Here is a 17,655-nt window from a genome sequence, read left to right on the forward strand (position 1 = left end):
AAGGCCACCTACTGTATGATTCCAACTATATGACATTTTGGAAAAGGCAAAAGTGTAGAGACAGTGAAAGATCAGTGGTTTTCAGAGACTGTAGGCAGAGTACAGAGGATTTTTAGGGCAGTGAAGCTAATCTGTATGATACTATAATAATAGTAGATACATGTTATTTTACATTTGTCAAAACCTGTAGAATGTACCCTAATGTAAACTATGGACTTTGGGTGATAGTGATGTGTCATAGGTTCGCCATTTGTAACAAAGGTACCATCCTGGTACAGAATGTTGATAGTGGAGGAGGGGCGAGGAATACATGGGAACTCTGTACTTTCTGTTCAGTTTTTCTGTGGGCTTAAAATGGCTCTAAAGTTTACCTTTCAAAAAGGTGTGTATGGCAAGATATTATTCATATTAAATGTTAAATGTATTAAAACTATTATAGATGTGTTGATATACAGTCAAAACACTCATGAGAATTCAGAAAAATGGTTGCTTTTGGGAAGGCAAAAGGGGAAAGGGAGTGGAGAGGGTTGAGGTTGGAATGAGGTTTCAGCAGTATCTAACACTTAGAAAATCTTATTTCTTTAAAAAATAAAGCAAATGGGAAAAATAGTGATATTTATTGATACATGAGTATCTTATGATTTTCTCTACTTTTTTGTATATTTGACATTAAAAAAATAATTTCATACTTATAGAAGTGGTTAATTTGGGAATATATATGTTAAAATGTAGTCTACTTCATTGACTGCATTGATGGAGGGGGAACCATTATTTACACAAATTTAGTCTTGTCCTGAAATATATGACCTAGTCAGAAATAAGACTGCTTGCAGAGTGGCTTAAGAGAACAAGGAAGGGCTAGAGAGTGGGGTTTGTTTTCATTTGGAGAAATCTGTGTTGTGTAGATACCAGAGCTCACCTTTGGTTCTGTAACTTATTCAGGTGCAGTACTGTAGCACAGTAAATAACATGTGGGTTAGAAGCTTTGAGTCTTGGGTAGTATTTTTCAGCTTATTAAGTGTCCAGGGATGGGAATAAACGGTAACAGGAACAGACCAGAATTCATTGTAGATTTGGGGTGGGGGTATTGTTTCTGTGATGACAAGACATATTAAATTATAAAGTAAATATACAGTAATCTGAAGGTTCTCAGTCCTCATGTTATTTGACCTATCAGTACCATTTGACATAGTTAATTATGTATTCTTCCTTGAAAAGTAATTTTTTTTCACTTGATTCCAGATTTGCACAGATTCCTATTGCCTTCTGTCTCACTGACTGTTCCTTCTTAGTCCTCTGCCCCTTAATATTTAAAGTGCCTGAAGTTATGCTCACTCTGTAGATAATCTTATCAAATCACCTGGTTTTAAATACGATTTATACACAGCCAGCTTTCTAAGTTGATATTTTTAGTCCTAACCTCTTCCTTGAAACCTAGGCTCAAACTGACTTCTTGACTCATTTTGATTCATTGTAAGTATATTAAGCTTAGCATGTTCAAAAGTCATATTACTCCCCAAACCTGCTCATCATTCAGTCTGCCCCATCTCAGTAAATGGTAGTTCCATCTTTCACTTAACTTGGACCAGAAACCTTCCATTCCTCATTGTTTCCTCTCTTTCACAGTCTTATCTAGCCCATTAATTAGCAAATTTTGTAGATTCAATCTTCGGAATATATCAAATTGCACTAAGAGTAAACGCCAAAATCTTTACAGTGGCCATCCATTTCCTTCTTCTCTGTTCATTGCATGTAGCCACCTGGACTCTGCCTTTCCTTTTCTCTTATGTCTGGTCCTTTTTGACTTGCTAATTCCTCTGCCTTGAATACTTTCTGCCAAATTACCAGCGTGGCTTGCTTACTCATCTTAAGGTCTTTACTTAAAAATATTCCTCTTCTTGGGACTTTCCTGGTGGTTCAGTGGTTAAGACTCTGTGCTCCCAGTGCAGCAGCCCCAGGTTCAATCCCTGGTCAGGGAACTAGACCCTGCACGCTGCAACTAAGATCTGGAGGAGCCAACTAAATAAATATTTTTTAAACATTTTTTTTAAGTTAAAAAAAATCCCCTTTCTTGGCTTTATATTTTTTCTGTCTAATATTTGTCACTATCTAACATACTATATACTGTAGTTTTATTTATTGTCTTTCCCCACACTAGGTTCTGTGAAGACAGAGATTTCTATCCTTTTGTTCCCTGCTATGTCCTTAACACTGAGAGCAGTTTATGGTATATAATGGTCAGTAAACATTTGTTGGGTGAATTACTGGCTTTTTGTGTAGATGTACACATTTGTTTAGTATGTGAGCATAATTAGAGTTAATGCTTCTCAAATGGTGTTTTAGTAAAGCAATTCAGTGATTTACCTTTTAATGAAGTTTTTCTGTTGCCATTGTGAAAGTCTTTGAACATAAGTTCACAAAGAAAAATTAATATTATGAAAATACTGAGGAAAAAGAAGGAAAAGTAGCTAATTTGAAGAGATATGCAACAGAAGCAGACCTAGAATGAAAAGGTAGTATGGTCTAGTATAAAGAACATAGGTCTGGGGCCAGGATAATCTGAGCCTTGGACAAGTCACTGTAAAATGAGATAGTTTAAATGATTTCTATTTTTTCCAGTTTACAAAATCCTACAATGATATTTGTGTAGATTTTTCTGTAACAAAACCATGAATTTGAATTGATTATATTCATAAAATATATGTACAAGGAAAATATTCCTTAATCTGCTTTTCATGTTTTATTTTAATCTGATCTTGTTTTTTTTTTTTTTGATCTTGTTTTGTAAATGGAAAAAATAATTGGTTTTCTCATGTGAGAATGCACCAAATAAACAGAGATAGCAGATTTCTTTAGCAGTGTTGTAAAGCTCGGGTTCTGTTGACTTCCTTAACTTGGTTGAACCTCATTTGGTTTCTTGTTCTTCGTAATTTTTCCCAATATCTTTCCCGTATGTTTTCTTCAACTTGTTACTCAGTCAGTTCCTGAAATTGTATTTCTTCTATAAAGTACTCAAAACCTTTGAAGAGAAATGATCACTCTTGCCAGGATTTGATCAGTCTCATTCTAAAAGAGAAGGAAGTACCTTCCCTTTTGCTCATATAAAATTCAAACATGTATTGTTTGGTATAACAGGTTTCTCTATGTGTTGTCCTTAATCACTTTCTATGTGATTCTGAAAGTTCACCTTGCAGCATTTCCCATCTTTGAGAGGGTTGGTTATATGTGTCTCACCAAACTTATGGTCATTTCTTAACCTTTTTTCTTTCCCTACCAAACACCTCCTCCTTGCCAGCAGCACGCATGCACAGACACACATACACACAGAGTTCATTTGCTTGGTAATGATCTCTGTTACCAAATCTATTGAAAGCTCAATGATTTCCATGTCCTTTTGGCATTTGCAGCATAATTTAAGGCCAGAAAAAACCCTGCAAAATGTGAAAACACAGAGCAGCTATGCCAGAGCCACACAATATCTTTTCATTGTTTACAATTTTGATCTATGGCTTTCTCAGTATTCTTAGCATAGAAGTTATTGCCATGGGTAGTAACTTGTACTAATGGCAATTTTAAATATTTGTGTGACTTTGTTTTTTGAAGTTGATAACATTGATAAAATTTTTGAGACATAAAAGATGTTAGAATCCCTTCACTCTATAGATGAAGGAATTAATGCCCATAAACATGGTAACTTGACTAAGATTACAGTAAATAAAAGGTAGAGCTGGGACTAGTAGCCATATACTAGTAGTTTAGCCATATGGTAGTACCCATCTTGGGGGGAGACATGTATGTATTCATGTATTTTCTCCTCTGTTATGTGTGTGTGTATATACACCTCTTGTACAATATAGGTGAATATAGAAAACTTAGGAAATTTAACTTTTTCCTTTTCTTCTTAACCTTTGTTTTCTAACTTTTCCAAATAGATATGTATAACTTTTGAATTTAATGTATTTCCCTATTGTTTGAATATTGATTAGATAGTGAAACTCCACTGTAATGCCATTCCTTAGAGTTAACAACTATTAACAGCTTCTAACATTTTTGTGATTTTTATCTTTTTTTTTTAAATTTATTTTTTGGCTGCGTTGGGTTTTCGTTGCTGCATGTGGGTTTTCTCTAGTTGCAGTGAGCAGGGGCTACTCTTCGTTGTGGTGTGCGGGCTTCTTACTGTGGTGGCTTCTCTTGTTGCGGAGCACGGGCCCTAGAGCACGTGGGCTTCAGTAGTTGTGGCTCATGGGCTCTAAAGCGCAGGCTCGGTAGTTGTGGCGCACGGGCTTAGTTGCTCCACGACATGTGGGATCTTCCCGGACCAGGGCTTGAACCTGTGTCCCCAGCATTGGCAGGCGGACTTGTAACCACTGTGCCACCAGGGAAATCCCTTTGTGATTTTTAAAAAAGTACATTCATGTAATTTAATAAGTTTAAATAAGTTAAATTTCAATGCTTATAATTTACATGTGGATCATTTTAAAGTATGGTATCTGTAGATTCGAAGTATTTCTTAAAACTTCTCCAAAAGCTTGCCAGGGTTAAATCTGGCCTCCTGCAGTGAATTTACTTTTTTTTGTGTGTGTGGTACGCGGGCCTCTCACTGTCGTGGCCTCTCCCATTGCGGAGCACAGGCTCCGGACACGCAGGCTCAGCAACCATGGCTCATGGGCCTAGCCGCTCTGCGGCGTGTGGCATCTTCCCGGACCGGGGCACGAACCCATGTCCCCTGCATCGGCAGGCGGACTCTCAACCACTGCGCCACCAGGGAAGCCCGTGAATTTACTTTTAAACATCTCTTATACTCAGTCTCCATTCATCTTTTTACTTGTCAGAGATAAGAACTTGATTCTGCTTATGAAGACTTTTGTCTATCACTAGTAGTGCTAATTAGAACTTTTCTCTCCTACTGCTGCTATTAATAAATATTATCACTGAGAAATAAATCCACAGTTTGAGCAAGCATATAATGTTAAGCATTTAACATTAAGCATTTAACTTTTTATTGTCATAAATGTGAAGTTGGAATTTATTTGCTAATCACCTGCAATTTAACAACTTATATGCTATTTGGCAAAGGCATAAATAAGTACCATAATGACTGCTGCTGGAGAGATCAACAAGTGGAGATGAGAGGAGGGAGAAATAGGTAAAGAATGGGAAAACAGACTTTTATAGATATTTTTAGCATTTGGTTTACCATATTTATTGGGTTAAACAGCTGTTGTACTTATGTTTAGGATGTGATGGTTATATAGGTTGAAAACACTAGTAACTCACTTTTAATTCTCTCTTTTTGTATATGTTCTGTTTTCTACCTGAAATGCCTGTCTCTAACTGAATTTCCATTCAGTCTTAAAGATTCAGCTTATATTTCATCAGCTTATATTTCATCTTTACTACATAGTTTCTCTGCTGTTAAGATTAGTATGCACGTTATAACACATTACATATATTTAAATGCATAAAGTCAAGTAACATATTTAGAATGGTGTTTGACACCCAATGTTTGCTAAGTGTTAGGCCTTACTACTATTTTATTAAATTGTATTTTTTTGTCATGAGAGTACTACCTCCTTAAGGCCATGGATATGCTATGTCTGGTCCATCCTTGTATTTCTTGTGATTGGCAAGTAGGTGATTAATAAACATTTGAATAATTGAGTGTATGCTTTTTTAGCAGGCTCTAAGTAGTAATACAGTAGTAATCCACGTTGAGGGGAGGATGTGTGTGTGTGTGTGTGTGTGTGTGTGTGTGTAACTTTTTAAAAACTGCTTTATTGGGATATAGTTTACTTTGCATAAAATTCACACATTTTAAGTATACAATTAAATGATTTTTAGCAAATTTTGAGAGTTGTGCTAACATTACTACATACCAGTTTTAAAATATAGCTCATCACTTCACAAAAGATCTTATGCCTGATAAATTTTTTTATTCTTTTGCTTTTTTGTGCTATTACCTAAGTATCAGTATTCCTAAGGTAAAAATGACAGACTGGATGAAATAAAATCAAAGTATTATATCCCTTACCTTTGAATGACTAACTTTAGAATTTTCTTTAAACGTTTTTCTCTAGTAAGACTTACTGAGTCCTTACTGATCTAAACCCTAACTTTTTTTTTTTTTTTGTGGTACGCGGGCCTCTCACTGTTGTGGGCTCCCGTTGCGGAGCACAGGCTCCGGACGCGCAGGCTCAGCGGCCATGGCTCACGGGCCCAGCCGCTCCGCGGCATGTGGGATCTTCCCGGACCGGGGCACGAACCCGTGTCCCCTGCATCGGCAGGGGGACTCTCAACCACTGCATCACCAAGGAAGCCCAACCGTAACTTTTTACTCAAGAAAATTTAAACCATTCAGTTTCATACAGTATATTATTACATCATCATATCTTAAATTGTTTTTAAAGTTTTAAAGAAAACAGTATATTATATGGATAAAAAGTGACTTAGAAATTAACTAACCATAAATTGGAAAGAAAGTACTCTATTTTCACCCATTGGAACAGAGAAAGTAATTAGTTCCTAGAACCTAGCACAGTAAAGGATACGTAGTAATTATTTGTTAATTTTAAAAACTACATACCTATTAAATGGAAATACCATTCTGTGTTCTGTAAGATTCACTTGTTTGAATTTTTTGACAATTTCTTGTCCCTTTTGCCTGAATTTAGTACTTTGAAGCTGTATTACAAGCAAAGAAATATAAAAATTCTGGATGATCAGAGCAGCCTGAACTCTACTCTTTATTGGGGGTGGGGGGCTGGAGGCGGGCACCCTCTACAGCCTTTGTTTTTTAGATAGTCTTTGGCCTATAAATAAGCCTTTGGCCAGTTTGGCAGCCTTTTGGAATTCTGATTGACAGCTTACTGCATCAGTTAAGTCATGTGAATCCAGAACTATTATATTTGTATGTAGTATGTAAAAACCCTGCTCTTTAAGATAAGTTAAGATTTAGAAAAAGAAGCCTTGTGTATCCCTTTCATGAGACCTCAGAGAAATAAAAGTCCTTCTTGATTCGAGATGGGGTTGTGATTTGAAAATGTCTAAATATCTAATAGCACTTTTAAGACACTTTGTTTTTTGCAATAAAAAACATGGGTAAATGCTGCCAGGTTGTTGTGTAGGATATCTTTCTATCTTACTATTTCATTCAATCTTCTCTTTACCTTGGAGGTAACAGCTTTCTCTATAGAGAAGAAAACTCTTTCTTGCTCTGTTGTAAAGAGGTTGTCAGTTCTTTTATTTTGCAAATGTTTCTGTGGATAGTAATAGCCCAAAGCTTATGTCACAGCAACTGCAGTGCTGCTTTGTTTTGATAAATCCTTTATTAAGAGTTTCAAATTATCAGAAACTCCAAATTTAATAAGTAAGATGTAAAAAAATGGGGAAAAATTGTGTGTAAATAAATATTTAGGTCAATATATAGCAGTTGTTTAGGATTTATTAATAGTTTGCTTTATTAAGAAGTTAAAGCCCATTCATTGTACATTAATCCCACTTCTTTAGATGGGATTAGAGACTAGACTAGAAATAATCCCTGTCCCTCAAAAGTCTACCTTTTCCTGAACAAATCTTTTAAGTAGTACATTTTACAGATTTTATTTTCTGTGAGAAACAGGACATAGTTTTATGTTATTGTTTATTTGAGTTTTTTATTGTTTTTGTATTGTGATACAGCGAAAGCGCATTGTCTTGATAATAGTACTTCTGCTTTGGAATGAACCATGGGCTCTAAAATTGGCTTGAACTCTATTTGACTTAAAGACTTGTGGGAGACAGTGTGGCATAGTGGTAATGGCTTTGTATGAGACTCTGAATTCTAATCCTGGCTGTCCCACTTCTAGCCATGTAGCCTTGGCCAAGTAGTTCAACTTCTCTAAACCTCAGTTTCCTTATGTAATGATTAAACTATGGTGAATATTGAAACTCTTGTTGTAATCCTTGTCTAATTATTTTTATTCATTTTGCAGCCTATCTTATTAGTATTTTTTAATTGTCTTGGTATTTTTATTTTATTTTAATATTTTATTTTATTTTATTTATTTATTTATTTATTTAGACGCACCGGGTCTTTGTTGCGGCATCAGGCTTCTTAGTTGCAGCATGCAGGCTTCTTAGTTGCAGCATGCATGCAGGATCTAGTTCCCTGACCAGGGATCGAACCTGGGCCCCCTGCATTGGGAGCTCGTAGTCCATTTTCTTAGCAGTTGCTGTATAGTGTATTAGAAAAGGCCTTGAAGAGAGAATTTCCAGTGCATTAGTGGAATAGCAAAGTTAGTGAGGATACAGCAGAATGAATTGAGAGAGTGATAGGAGCTGAGATCTTAGAGGTGGTAACCAGGGAGGGGGTGAGGTGGGAAGACTTAAGCCATTATAATGACTGGGCATTTACTCCAAAGTGGAGAGCCATTGGATGGTTTTGAAGAGGGGAGTAACATGACCTGATTGACTTTTTAGAAAGGAGTTCTAAAAAGGAGAAAGGAGTTCTTTACTGAGTCCTTATTCCCATGGAGTCTATGGGTGGAATTCAGGAGGTCCCGGGAACTTAGAAAAAAATTAATTACATCTTTGTTTTCACTAACTTCTAACTGAGACAGTATTCCCTTCAGTTAATAATGTAGCCAATAAACCTCAGTAGTTATTAAAGTTACCTGTGATTTTTGTCACCACCAATAAAAATCAGATTATTGTTGCAAAATATGTTTCATCTAATATCTTATCCAGTGCAATGGGCTTTTTCTAGTTGCAGCGAGCGAGGGCTACTCTTCATTGTGATGGCTTCTCTTGTTGCGGAGTACAGGCTCTAGGCTCACAGGCTTCGGCAGTTGTGGCACGCAGGCTCTAGAATGCAGGCTTAATAGTTGTGGCACACGGGCTTAGTCATTCCGCGGCATATGGGATCTTCCCGGACCAGGGCTTGAACCCATGTCCTTGCATTGTCAGGCGGGTTCTTAACCACTGCATCACCAGGGAAGTCCTTTATGTTAGGTAACTTTAAAATTAGAAAAACACTTTAAAAAACAGAATGGTTACAGTATGTGGTAGAATAATTAATGCGCTTCTTAGGAAGAATGAAATAGATCTGCCTGTACCACCATGGAAGATCTCTAAGATCTTTAAATAAATAAACAAAAATAAGGTGAAGATCAGAATAGATAAGTGTGTCAAAATCATAGTAAATCTAACAGTGTTTACCTTTAGAGAAAGAAACTATGAATGAGCAGGAAGGTTCTCTCCCCTTCCCCCTTCCCCCATCCCCCCTTTTTTAAAGCAGTTGCATTTACTAACCTTATACATATATTAGTTTTTAAATGGGGAGTCCATATGGGGGGGTGAGATTACCTTGTATATATATTACTTCTTAAATAGCAAGTTCATATAGGGGGTGAGATTATGGGTTCTTTTATTCTTTGTACCTTTGTGTTTTTAACAATTCTTATGTTACAGTTTAAAATTTTTATGATATATCCAATATTATAGCTCCATTAATAATTTCAGTGATGTTCAGTATTTGAGAATGTGAATATGAAATGAAGATAGGAAATCATCTATATAATATAATCTTTATTATGAGTAAAATATGACTATGTATATATACAAGTAGAAGAAAAGATAAGGGGATGTACATCAAAATGTTAATATCAGTTTTCTCTGCGTGATGGAATTTGAGGTGATTTTTAAAAAAATAATTTTCTTTAATTTCTTGTAGACTATGAGAAGACAACGAAATGAAGTTGTAGTCGAATTAAGGAAGGTGAGCCTGATTAATATTGGGTACTTTCAGGCATAATTCTAACAACCTTACAGCATATAGAGAAATTAGCAAACGTATATTAATCTCAGGTGCTTAATTGGCATTTCTTTTTCTTTTGAAAATGGGAAGATTGACTAAATTTGACAAGCTATTGAAGTTGACAAGATACAGTTTGTCCACTATCCAAATATAGAGATAAACACATTATCAAATGATTTTTTCTTGTGTAATTTTAAATGATTTATATAAAGTATATGTCATACTAAATAATTCTGCTATTTACAGTAGTAATTACTCCATAAAAGGAATTTGGTACTTAAAAATTTCATCAACTTTTCAAGTATTAAAGTAGGTTAGTTGAGAATATATTTTTAAGTTTGTCCCAAACATTTTTAGTGAAATTCAAGTGGCCCTTCAGTTTTGTAAGGTATTGTTGATTTTTGTCTGATTTTGAACTGCCCAACTTTTGCTTTGACTTTGTTTTTAGGTGATAAAGAGAAGCTCCCAGATGATGTATAAAATGGTTTAGTACTTTAAAATAAATATGTATGTTTGGTTCTGGCTTAAACTGTACACTATCTTTTTTAATCAAATTATTTTGTTTTTTAGTTTATTTTTACATTGTTCACGGTTCATTAAAAATGTAATATTTGGGGCTTGGGGCTCAAATTAGTGTTGCTTAAGTGTTTAATTCACAATTTGGTTTAATTTTCTGCGTTTGCAATTTACTTTTAAAAGTCACTTCATGTTTTTTTGTAAGCACAGGACTGCCTAACCTTTGTATGAAAGTATTTAGCTTTTTAAAATTTAACTGAAGTGTTTTTTTTTTTTTTTTAAGAATAAAAGAGATGAACATCTCTTGAAGAGAAGGAATGTACCACATGAAGATATCTGTGAAGACTCTGACATAGATGGTGATTATAGAGTGGTAAGTAATTGTTATGCTGGTAATTTAAAAATACCAGTGAAAAATTTTTACATAAATACAGAATTACAAGGTGATTTTTTAACTTAGTTTTCTCTAACTTTTTTCCCAGCAAAATACCTCTCTAGAAGCTATTGTTCAAGTAAGTTGAGTTTCCCCCCCTTTTCATTTGTATTTCTTGGACTTAACAACTAATTACTGTGTATCTGCATCAAAAATTGTTTTGTTTTTTATAGAATGCTTCAAGTGATAACCAAGGAATTCAGTTAAGTGCAGTTCAAGCTGCTAGGTAAGTTAAATTTTAAGGACATATTTTGTAACTTACACAGGAGTTCTCTTTTGGGTTTTCACTATATAGTAGTCCTGTTTCTTATATTAACTTTGATGACAAACAATAAAGAACAGTCATAGACCAACTGAATTTATTTTCAAAATTATTCTCTGATTTAGAGTATTAAAATTAGCAATTTTCTAAACTCACTAATACATTGAGACTTTAGTGTGGCTAATAGGTACAAATGCTAGGGAAAAGTTGATTTGACAGTGTATTGCTATAGACTAATAGAAAAACATTATTTATAAAGCTTTTTACCTTTTACTGATTAATAGGTATTTCATTTTATTAAAAGTCAGATTCATCAAATCCTGCTCAGGTAGCTAATTCTCCTCACAGTCCTCATATTGATCAAACAATGAATTGAGTTAAAGCTTACTGTAGCAGTGTACAGGGAAGTACACATTAAGATTTAGGGCTACAGAGACTCCCACTTCTCAGTCAATGTAAGAATATTTAGTTATTTTTGCACATTTCTGTTATAAACCTATGCACTCATATTTTAAGGGAAAAACAAGAAAAAATTATTACTGAGACATTTGTATTAATAAATAGCTTGGGGAAGACATGGTTGTATCATAGTACAATATAGTGGTTTCTTTGTTTTTTTTTAATTTATTTTATTTATTTTTGGCTGCATTGAGTCTTCGTTGCTGCGCGTGGGCTTTCTCTAGTTGCGATGAGCGGGGGCTACTCTTCATTGCAGTGCGCAGGCTTCTCATTGCGGTGGCTTCTCTTGTTGCAGAGCATGGGCTCTAGGGCACGTGGGCTTCAGTAGTTGTGGCACATGGACTCAGTAGTTGTGGCTCGTGGGCTCTAGAGCGCAGGCTCAGTAGTTGTGGCGCATGGGCTTAGTTGCTCTGCAGCATGTGGGATCTTCCTGGACCAGGGCTCGAACCCGTGCCTCCTGCATTGGCAGGCGGATTCTTAACCACTGCGCCATCAGGGAAGCCCTCTTTGTTTTTTTATAAATAAAAGAATAACACCCTATGTTGTAATTGTAGGAAAGAGACACTTAAGCAAGAAGTTGATTCTAGTTACAGAATTTTAAAGTGAAAAAAAACTTCACAGTTTTATGTAATATCTTGTCCAGTGCATGAGTCCCTTTTATGTTTATTAGACTTTCTTACTTTTGCGTATTCACTTTAAATGGCCTAGGACACATATGGAACTTATAGAATTAAAGTGTTGCCCACCACAGGTAGAAGAACTTCTTAGAGAGGACTTTGCTGTGTAGGAAGAAAATCACAGAAGTTTTCACGTCTCAAAATGACAAATTAATGTTAATAGGAAGAATGATTAAGAAATTGATACATTATGCTCACCATTGTCAGAGTTGATTATAGTATTGGAGCAGCTCTTCTCAACATGAGTTCTGTAAGATAATTAAAGCCCCTAAGGCTCCTAAGGCAGGGGATCTCAAAATATAGTGTGTGGATCCCTAGGAGAGCCTGGGATAACTTCAGGAGGTATTATTTTCACAATAATTCTAAGACTTTATTTGCCTTTTTTGTTGTTTTTACTGTGTTAACATTCACATGGATGTTGCAAAAGCAACTGTGGGTAAACTACTGGCACCTTAGCACAGAGCAAGACAGTGTCACCAAACTGATGATACATTGTAGATACTGTATGCGCCATTTTACAAAGAAAAAGGGACATTTCTCTTTAAGAATGTCCTCAATGAAGTAATAAAAAATAATTTCTTTTATTAAATTTGAAACCTTGATTAAGAAAGACTGGGTTTATTTCCTGTGTTGTGCAAAGAATCGTACCATTTATTATGGAAAATACTGTGAAGAAGCATGTGGAATAATTCTTGCTTTGTAAGAAGTTTAGAACCTAATCGGGAAGGCAAAACTATATTAAAAATAGTGATGCTCAACAGCGAATGTAGCCATATGCCGTGTATATATTCTCGGAATTCAGAGAGGGTATTTTGAAAACACTTAACTTGAAAAGATAGAGTTTGAATAGGCAAAAAAAGAGAGCATTCCAAGTGTGGGGAATAGGATTTGAAGGGCCTAGAAATTAGACTGAAATGGTCGGACAGACAACTGACCTGTTGTTGAATTACAGAAAATATTAGTAGATAAATAAGATGGAGCCAGTTTGTGGAGTGTTATAAAAAACTTGGTCAAGGAGTTTACACTGATGGGGTAGTAAATTAGCAGCCATCACTTGGTTTATGTAGGGGAATAATATGGTTAAGCTTGCTTAAACATTGTCTTCATATAGTAGTGCAGGGGATTCAAATGGGTTAGGGATTCAAATTAGGTTAGGCCACATTTAGGATTTGTCAGCTAAAACTGCAGTCTGCCATATGTGTAAATGGGCACTAGGTATTGTTGTTTTACTCTCTAAGCTCCATGAGAGCAAGGATGTGTCTGTGTTGTTCACCTTAGTATCTCCAGTATCTCTCTGGATATTTTCCTGTGTATTGCTGTGTTTATTTCATTTCCTTTAGTTGTTGAGATGAGAATGTTGTTGAGCTTTTATGACCTTTGATTTGGTATATAGAGTTGGATGAAGAACTGGACACTAGTATCAGCTATAAACTTGTACCAGCATCCTATCTGCTTTTGTCCTAACTTAAAAAAAAGTGGTTCATGTCTTACCATTTTTTCCTAATTATTAATAATCTCTGTAAATTTATAAATTAATCTTTTTATAATAGAGAAAAGGTTGCATTATGTAAATTTAAAAAGTAGCTTGCAGGGAGAGTATTTGTGCCAAATATTCAGTTTATTGTAATATATCAAATGTGAATTTGAATTTAATTATATGTCATTAAGTTTCACAAGGGGTATATTTATATCTGTTATAGGAAGCTTTTGTCCAGTGATCGAAATCCACCAATTGATGACTTAATAAAATCTGGAATATTGCCTATTTTAGTCCATTGTCTTGAAAGAGATGACAAGTAAGTACATTATTTTAAGAAATAATTTAGGATGTATCCTTTGCAGAAGACAAGATTTTCTCGTAGTTAGTTTGGTCTTTAAAGAAAAAAAAAAGGGCTATAAGATGGAGTTGAGAAGCCAAGGTGAAAAACAGTGTAAGGTATGCTTACACCAAGAGAGGAAAGTAAAGACCAAACGGGAACTTGCGAATGATATATTTAACTTCTAAGCTTTGAAAATTGGCAAGAACTAGTTTAGCCAGATAGGTACTTGAGAAAACTGTTTGGGTAGTAATGTGCAGGTATCTTAATAAAGAGTTCTTACTAAAAATAAGGACACCTGAGGAGGTTGTATGCTTTTTATACCGAAGAGATATTTTATTTTATTTTTTATTTTTTTTTTTTTTGCGGTACGCAGGCCTCTCACTGTTGTGGCCTCTCCCGTTGCGGAGCACAGGCTCTGGATGCGCAGGCTCAGCGGCCATGGCTCACGGGCCCAGCCGCTCCGCGGCATATGGGATCCTCCCAGACCGGGGCACGAACCCGTATCCCCTGCATCAGCAGGCGGACTCTCAACCACTGCGCCACCAGGGAGGCCCCGAAGAGATATTTTAAATAGTCATTGGAAGTTTAAAAAAAAGTACTGGGTGCATAAAAATATTTAATACTTTTAAAATGCTAGGGGGAGGAGTGGTTGGTAGATATTTGGGACAATGTAGAAATTCCTGCTGTTCAAAATTATTTGTTTTTTGTAGTCCTTCTTTACAGTTTGAAGCTGCATGGGCTTTGACAAACATTGCTTCTGGAACCTCTGAACAAACTCAAGCAGTAGTTCAGTCCAGTAAGTTGGTTATTAAGAGACAAAATTGTGATTTTCAAAAAAAGTTAATTAAAAAACTCAATGCTTTTCCTAAAAGAATAGAGCTATTTATATTATAAAGTAATTAAGTATTTTGAATTCAGTAACAAATAAGGTAGTTGAAATAGGCCAACTCAAGTACGTTACTTTGATCATCTTGTCTCATTGACTGACATTTTCTATTTCCAAAAATTCATTTGATTCTAAATCTGAGAATATTTTGTAATTATAGTAGTAGTTACATTATTGTGTTTATAGGACATTACATAAATAAAGATGTTTTTCCTGTTGCCATACTACCTGTTGGACACTGTTAATGAGATGTCCATTATACATTTTAAAGAAATCTTCTTTTATAAAGTAGTCCTACTTTAGAGAATGGCTTGAAATTTTTTTTTTCATAGTTATTATAGGATTGGTCGTTTTTTATGTTCCAAAAAATGTAAGTGGGAAATAATTATTGAAAGTAATAACGAATTATTTTCATAAGTACTATTTGATTCTTCTACTAAACAAAGAAATAATTTTAAAGAAGGTACTTTCAGAATCCCCTTCAAATATGTAAGCAGTATACTTGTCTAAGCCTGTTAAAATCTTAAGCACTGTCATGATTTTGAAAGGGAACAAAAGTGTTATCCAGTGAGGATTTTATTATATAGAAACTTGTATTATATAATATTACATAGAAAAGATAATTTCCTTAAATCTTCATAAAACTGATTAATTTTGGGTTCAGATGATTTTGGGGTTTGGTTTTTTTGGTTTTGCTTTGTATAGTTGACTGTTTAGTTAATTTTATGGTCTCAAGACAATGTCTTAATCCCTCTTCTTCTTCTCTCTTTTGTGTTCCTTAAAGATTAGAAAGAGGCTTAGAATTTGTTTTAACGCTGCTAGTCTGTCTTAATATACCAAAAGTAACGGATAAATGAATTACTTTTTACTATAAGTAAGCATGATTGATCTACATGTACTCAAATAGTATTTTTCAGAGCAATATCAGAGGGAAGAAAAGAAATAGAAGAATCATTTGTTCAGTGCAGTATTATTCTGTTAAACGTCTCTTTGTTTTTCCTTGTGTTAAGCAACAGAAACATTTTCTGATTCAGAAGGTCTCACGTGGCACAGGAATCACTGGCCTGGCTAAAGACCCATATGATGTTATTTTAAATTTCTATATTCAAAAGTTATTTTAATAATTGGAGCTTTTTTCAAATTTGAAGATAATGCTAATCTATAAGGAATTAATTTCTTGAAGTTGGAATTAAATCCAGTTTTAACTGTGAATGAAATTTTATCAGCTTAATTTGACATTTGTCTGTATGTTAAAACTGTCACTTTGATGATGAATGGTCTGCTAGCCAGAAATTTTCCACTACCGTTATTCTAATGAAAATCATTTAATGATATATTTTAAATATATTTTTGATAGGTTTCTTTCTTTTGGGATTTTAGCAAAGAAACAAGTTTGATTTTTGGTTTAGATTATAGTGTTTTCAACCTTTTTTCTTTCAATTTTATTGAAATATAATTGATATATAACAGTATCTTCAAACTTAAATGATAGCTTATGTTTTCCTTCTTCAGATGCTGTGCCACTTTTCCTGAGGCTTCTCCATTCACCCCATCAAAATGTCTGTGAGCAAGCAGTGTGGGCATTGGGAAATATCATAGGTTTGTCTAAAACTTGTAATACTAGTCCAACAATGTTTGTTATCATGTACTATGTAATAAAAATGACTACTAGTAGTTGAAAAGAAAAAGCAATTTGCCTTTTTTAGTACTAGTTTTTATGAACTAGTTTACAGAAATTACAGCTGTTTAAGTATAAACCCATAGTAAACAGAATGAACATTTTTGTTGCTTGTGATACCATTATATCTCAACTCTTGACTATAGTTGACTATAGTCAACTCTTAATTATTTGAATAGTTATGAAATATGTATGTGATTTAGGTATTTTCCTCTTTCTCCTTTATTATGTTGGTCCATTTTATTCCTCAACTCTCTTACTATCCTAGGAGATAATAAGAAAAAAGGAGGAGGGAAAACTTAAACCAAAATCTTTCTCTATAATAGCAGTTCTGAGAAGAATCTAAATTGAAATTTTTTATATCTCTTGTGGATTTTAGTGCAATGAAGTATAGTAATGTTATCCACTATCATCATGAGGTCATCATCATACATGTGGTATCTGTACCTTATAGGCAGTCTCATTAAATGTTGACCACCATGATTGCCATACCTTCAGGTTTTTTCTGATAAATAATTGTAGGAAGAATAATTAAAGACAATTCCAATATTTCAAGAATTTGTTTTTTAACTACAGCCTAACTTTACCCAAACTCAAAAATTCAAAAATCTATCCTCCAGTGGAGAATGGAAAAAATCTGGGGTCTGAACTGTATTGTGTACCATGATGTTAAAAGTTATTTTTGCCACAGATTTTTTTTTTTTGCATGGGAGTAATCAGTTTTGCTCTGATATACCTCCTCTTTATTACCCTTTTGGGGGCCAAGATAGAAGGTAAGGTATGGTTAGTGCCCCACAATTGTGAGTTTTCAAATGGGAGAATTCCCCTATAAACTGTTCTTGGCATACGGTATATTACTGTTAGGAATGCTATCGTTTATATATTCCGGAGTCCCTCACTTTTATACCAAATTGTAGATTTAGAACTATTAATACAACATCTTGATCTTTGGCTTTTAATTCCAGTGACATTATAGAATTAATTAGAATACATGGATGCAAAAAGAACAAGCATTTTATCTTCAAATACCACAGTGCAGGGCGAAGTGTTTTCACTCATGGAATGTAATACTTGAGTGTGGCTTTCATACTACAAATTACAGTGATACTCTAGATAGAGGAAATTAAATTT

At 34.6% G+C, this 17,655-nt stretch overlaps 1 protein-coding gene across 1 annotated transcript in view; it reads left to right on the plus strand.

Annotated features, from left to right (window-relative positions):
* Positions 1–17,655, plus strand: part of KPNA4 (karyopherin subunit alpha 4) — a 53,117-nt gene that overhangs the window by 15,713 nt on the left and 19,749 nt on the right. Inside the window, exons 2-8 of the mRNA XM_079704991.1 lie at positions 9,710–9,754; positions 10,593–10,682; positions 10,792–10,821; positions 10,916–10,968; positions 13,841–13,936; positions 14,671–14,756; positions 16,359–16,445. Of these exons, the coding sequence (XP_079561117.1) occupies positions 9,710–9,754; positions 10,593–10,682; positions 10,792–10,821; positions 10,916–10,968; positions 13,841–13,936; positions 14,671–14,756; positions 16,359–16,445 (487 nt within the window). The remainder of the gene's footprint in view (positions 1–9,709; positions 9,755–10,592; positions 10,683–10,791; positions 10,822–10,915; positions 10,969–13,840; positions 13,937–14,670; positions 14,757–16,358; positions 16,446–17,655) is intronic.

The sequence above is a fragment of the Hyperoodon ampullatus genome, assembly GCF_949752795.1.
Source record: "Hyperoodon ampullatus genome assembly, chromosome: 5".
Lineage (NCBI taxonomy): Eukaryota > Metazoa > Chordata > Mammalia > Artiodactyla > Ziphiidae > Hyperoodon > Hyperoodon ampullatus.